Raw genomic sequence first — 5253 nt, 5'->3', positions numbered from 1 at the left:
AGTATCATTTTAGTTGGGACGAATTAAAAAAGAAAGTGAGTCATTTTCATTGAGACAGAAGAGTACAATACATCAGTCTTAAATACATTGATATTAATTAGATTAGTATTTTTTTTGACCAAACACATCCTTATAGTTTTATTACTAATTTATATGTCTATTTTTCATTATAAGAATTGTGTACTATTCTTGAATTTTATACTCAATACTGCCAGCCACTGTTGATTGTGCTTAAAAGTCTAGTTTAAATTTCAAATGTTTTGACCAAAAAATTCTTAACACCATACAATCAGTCAATCAAAAACATTTTCATGATCAGTGCTAAAAAATCAAAATGGCCGCTTACCTTTTCACAGCAATCCTCTACTGTGTGCTTCTCAAATCAACGTGTGGAGCAAATCACTCACTTCTCCCCAACCAAAAGATTGGTATTGGGGAGACTTTGGTCTCTGAAAGCCAAGTTTTTGAACTCGGATTTTTCCAACCTGGAAAATCAAAGAATGCATTTGTAGGGATTTGGTACAAATTCACACCGGATGTGGTTTTGTGGGTTGCAAACAGAAACCACCCCATCACTCACTCACAGGGAGTTATCTTCGGTATCTCTCAAAATGGAAGTCTTTGTATCAACAGCAGAGGTGGAGCTTTTATCTGGTCAACGAATCCACCAACGGCGTCGTCGCGCCCAGCTCTACGCCTCCTTGATACCGGAAACCTGGTTGTCACGACGGAGGAAGGCCACTGCTTATGGCAAAGCTTCGATTTCCCAACTGACACTGGGCTACCAGGTATTGTGAGTGTTTCAGTGATGTATACCCGAACTCGCTTTAGTGTCTACTTTGAACAACACGTTACATATTACTTGCACAAGGGTGTGTTAAAATCGAAACAGTCTTATATGTAAAACATCAAACAATGTACACTTTTATGTCTTTATGCATATAATGTTCATTATAAGTGATACTCCATCTGTTCCATTTCATGTGAAACATTTTTTTTTCGTACGTGTTTTGAAAAAATCATGGAGTGATATATAGTTAAAGTGGACATAAAGTAAAGTCAGAGAAAGAGTCTCATCTACATTATTCTCTCTTTTACTTTATTTTCCATCTAATTTAATTATTTACTACTCACTTCGTCCCATAATAGATGTACAACTTTCCTTTTTAATTTGTCACACAAAAGATATCTCATTTCCTTTTATGGAAAAAGTTCTCTCTCACATTAATATAAATATATTATTTTCTCTCTCCACTCAACACACAAAACATCATTTCTAAAAATCGCGTGTCATTTCCCAAGTGTGTCATCTATTGTAGGACGGAGGGAGTATGATTTTTCCAAACCATGTGCTAAAAAGAAGTGTCACATGAAATGGGACAGAGGTAGTAATACATTATATATACATAAAATGTACATTACCGGTGCATAAAAAAGTGTACATTACCGGTGCATAAAGTGTACATTGTTTGACGGTTTGCGTATACTTAGAGTTTGAATTTGATTACATCAGGTATGAAGCTGAATCTCATCACGAACATGACATCATGGAGAGATTGGGACGATCCTTCGCCCGGAGATTTCGTGATGAAGATAGACAACCACGGCTTGCCCGAGATAGTCACTTTGGAAGGCACGAGGAAAAGATTTCGATCTGGAAAGTGGAATGGCCTCTATTTCAACGGCATCCCTTGCTTCTACGGTGCTTTCCCAAGTGCTGAATACATTTTCGAACAAGGGAGGTTGGTGTCTATGTGGAGGCCTTATCACAGCTCCATCATCATGAGAACCTCACTAGACGCCTCTGGCGCCATCCAGCAGTATATGATGAGTCCCAAAAAGGATAAGTGGAATCTCATGTTCACGTTCCCCCGAGACCAGTGCGATGAGTATGGGAGCTGCGGCCCCAATGGCATCTGCACGGTTGAGAAGGCGCAAAGGTGTGAGTGTTTCGCAGGATTTTCGCCCAAGTTTGCCAACGAATGGGATCTTCAAGATTGGTCTGGTGGATGTGCTAGAATTAGGCCGTTGAATTGCGAAAGTGGAGATGGTTTTGTAGAGGTTAAAGGAGTGAAGCACCCTGATATGTTGACATACTGGTTGAATACCAGCATGAGCCTTGATGACTGCAAAGCCAAGTGCTTGAGGAACTGTAAGTGCTCTGCGTGCGCCAGTCCCTACATAACTAACGGAGGCAGTGGGTGTTTGATGTGGTTTGGGGATCTTCTTGATACCAGAGAGCTTCCTGCGACTCATAGCACGCAGAACATCTATATCCGCGTGCTACTTTCACAATTAGGTTGGTTTTCTATCAGTATCATCACTCTTCTCTACAGATTGATGTAAGGTCATTTCCTCTTATTTTGAAACTATTTGTCTGATATTTCTTCGTAATTTTTCCTACAGTAATTAGCTCCAACCCGGAGGAGGAGGAGGAGAAGAAGGAACCGATGAATCTAATACTAGTATCTGTTGCTACTGGTGTCATCGTCTCGAGTTTCATCAATGGAAGTATAGTTTTACTGACAAAATGGAAAAAGAGAGGTAAAGGTTATAAACTTTGTTGTAATGTCCAAAACACGAATGCATTGAATTCGTTTGTTTTTTTATGCTCCACGGCAGTAAAGAGGTATGATGAGGATTTAGAACTGCCATCGATCAAACTGGCAACTATTCGGGAAGCAACAAACAGTTTCTCCCAACAGAATCTGATCGGAGTAGGTGGTTTTGGTCATGTTTATAAGGTAACTAACCTTCACTTCACATGTTGCATTACCTTTACTTTGTCAGACATGCTTACTCCCTTGATATTATGGATAAGTAGGGCAGTCTGTCAACAGGACAAGAAATCGCAGTTAAGAGATTGTCGAAATCTTCTGGACAAGGTCTTGAAGAGTTCAAGAACGAGGTCCTCTTGATCACAAAACTTCAACATAGAAACCTCGTCAAACTCCTCGGTTGTTGCATTGAAGGAGAGGAAATGGTGCTAGTATATGAATACCTACAAAATAAGAGCTTGGATACTTTTGTTTTTGGTGCTGGCCTAATACATCACTTATCCCTTTGTTTGTTTATATCTAATAAACTTTGTTTGTTTTTTATAAAGTATTGGATCATGTGCAGATCTTGGTCGAAGGAAGATTCTGACATGGCCTACGTGCTTTGACATTATCATGGGAATCGCAAAGGGGCTGCTTTATCTCCACAATGATTCCAGGTTTAAGATTATCCATCGGGATCTAAAAACAAGTAACATTTTACTAGATGCAAGTCTTAATCCGAAAATATCAGACTTTGGCTTAGCAAGAACTTTTGAAGAGGATCAGTCTCTATCTAGAACTAAGAGAGTTATTGGAACATAGTAAGCTTTTTGTTGTATCTCATAAAACCAGACTACTATTTTTCATGGTGGCCTAATTAATGAGTAGTATTCTTATGCAGTGGCTATATGGCTCCGGAATATGCCTTTCATGGCAAGTTCTCGGTGAAGTCTGATGTCTATAGTTTTGGAGTCGTGTTGCTAGAGATAATAAGTGGGAAAAGGAACAGAGAATTTGAGCACAATGACCATTGTCATAGCCTCCTAGGACATGTACACCTCATCTTTCCACATATGTATTGTCCTATATTTGTTGTATGAAAAAAGTGAGAAATATGTGATTTTTACAGGTATGGTTGCTATGGAAAGAGAAAAGGACTATGGAAGTGATGGACGAATGTTTGAAGGAAACATTTGTTGAATCGGAAGTGAAGAGATGCATACATGTGGGGTTGTTATGTGTTCAGAAATTAGCTGACGATAGACCTATCATGCAATCGGTGGTTTTAATGTTAGCAACCGAGGGAGCAACCCTTCCTGAACCGAATGAGCCTGGATATTTCATTCAAGGATGTTGTATCCCTTTACCGAATTTTAAGTATCCTAGTATCAAATCCGAGAATGGAGATGTTACCATTACGGATTTGGATGGCAGATAAGGAGACTGTTGCTCGCGACAAATGCATCTTTGTGTAAATTCGAAATGAAACTCATACAGTATTATGTTGAGATTTAGAGAATATATTGGAGATGTGTGTTCAGAAGTTCAAGTTCCAAGTTTTGATTGAAGCAATGACAAAGATCAATGTAATGTCTAGCTAGTATATTAAAGAATCTGCTTAATTGATAGGGGCATGGTTTAGAATTCTTGTAACATATTGTTAATATTGTTTAGATTAGCAAGTTCGTTTTGGGAAGGAATTAATTTGTAGAATTTGGTTTGTGCTCGTTTTAGATAGCAGTTATAACACCTGTGAAGGTGAAGCATTATACTTGAGTTGTTCATTCCAAAAATGGACTAACCTACGATTGATGGTATTTATTCAGACGACTCATTAATCCAACCAACGGAGGATTATAAATGGATCCCTTTTTAGATTTTCAATGGAGATTAGGAATTGATGGAGTCTCTCTATGACCTTTTTACTAATGAAATTCATCACTATTTCAGCTACTTTAACGTACAATGCTTGTTTGGTATCCTAGATAAGACCAAGATGTATGGGTTATTTGGTTATTTGGCAAATAAAACAAAGTCTATGTTAGGCCATCAAAGCCCATCCCAGCCCGCTGGGGCCTGGAGAAAATTAGTTCAAAAGAGTGGATTATTTAACCCAAAAGAGTGAGATAGCATATCCTTATAAGTCCATCTTAATTAATTATCTTGTGTTAATTTAACATGTGTACCAAACATGCATTTAGTCATTTAGATAAGATTCGTGATTATTATTGATCCAGTAGAATTATATGAAGTCGATCGCCATAACTCCTATTGAAATGAAAATAGAACACCTTGTCGTGTACAAATAAATTTTGTTGTCGTTTTCATAAAATAAATTTTGTAGCCGAATTCATTAGTTTTGTTCATCCCAACATGGATACAAGTAGTAGTAAATTTGTTCTAATTCCGCCATGAGAAAAACATAAAAGATCTTGAGAAAACAATAATTCTATTTGTCCACTGCATATTTGCTCATATCGGGAAATGAAATACTCCCTTCGTCCACGATTAAGTGTCTCATTTACTCCTTGTATAATGATTATTGTCTTAATAAGTATTCCCTCCATCCCAAGGTAGTTGAGTTGTTTCTTTGTTGCATTCATTTTGCAAAAATGAAAATAAATACTTCTACTTACTTGTTAAAGTAGAGAGATAGTAAAGTAAGAGAAAAAATAATATAGAGAAAAGTTTTATCTATATTATTTTCTCCCTT

General features: G+C 37.5%; 1 protein-coding gene across 2 annotated transcripts; it reads left to right on the top strand.

The window, feature by feature from the left end:
• Positions 1 to 239: 239 nt before the first annotated feature.
• Positions 240 to 4228, top strand: LOC121785849 (G-type lectin S-receptor-like serine/threonine-protein kinase At4g27290). 2 transcript variants are annotated; one of them, XR_006047053.1, is made up of 8 exons: positions 240 to 788; positions 1514 to 2299; positions 2407 to 2544; positions 2623 to 2744; positions 2825 to 3035; positions 3124 to 3361; positions 3429 to 3592; positions 3670 to 3807. XR_006047053.1 is itself a non-coding variant. In XM_042184318.1 (8 exons), the coding sequence occupies exons 1-8, from the start codon at positions 335 to 337 to the stop codon at positions 3976 to 3978; spliced, it is 2409 nt and encodes an 802-aa protein (XP_042040252.1). In that variant the 5' UTR covers positions 240 to 334; the 3' UTR covers positions 3979 to 4228. The 2 variants fall into 2 exon arrangements, 1 of the variants encoding a protein (XP_042040252.1); XM_042184318.1 differs by having other exon boundaries at positions 3442 to 3592; positions 3670 to 4228.
• Positions 4229 to 5253: the final 1025 nt, after the last annotated feature.

Source organism: Salvia splendens, chromosome 22, assembly GCF_004379255.2.
Source record: "Salvia splendens isolate huo1 chromosome 22, SspV2, whole genome shotgun sequence".
Taxonomy (NCBI): domain Eukaryota; kingdom Viridiplantae; phylum Streptophyta; class Magnoliopsida; order Lamiales; family Lamiaceae; genus Salvia; species Salvia splendens.
This window is presented reverse-complemented; position numbering and strand designations above follow the sequence as displayed.

What these genes read in the sequence shown, in the direction of transcription:
- LOC121785849 (XM_042184318.1), top strand. Translation starts at nt 335, where the DNA reads ATGGCCGCTTACCTTTTCACAGCAATCCTCTACTGTGTGCTTCTCAAA. An exon ending in AACTGACACTGGGCTACCAG is followed by an intron (nt 789 to 1,513) that starts GTATTGTGAGTG and finishes TGATTACATCAG; the next exon opens with GTATGAAGCTGAATCTCATC. An exon ending in GTCATAGCCTCCTAGGACAT is followed by an intron (nt 3,593 to 3,669) that starts GTACACCTCATC and finishes TGATTTTTACAG; the next exon opens with GTATGGTTGCTATGGAAAGA.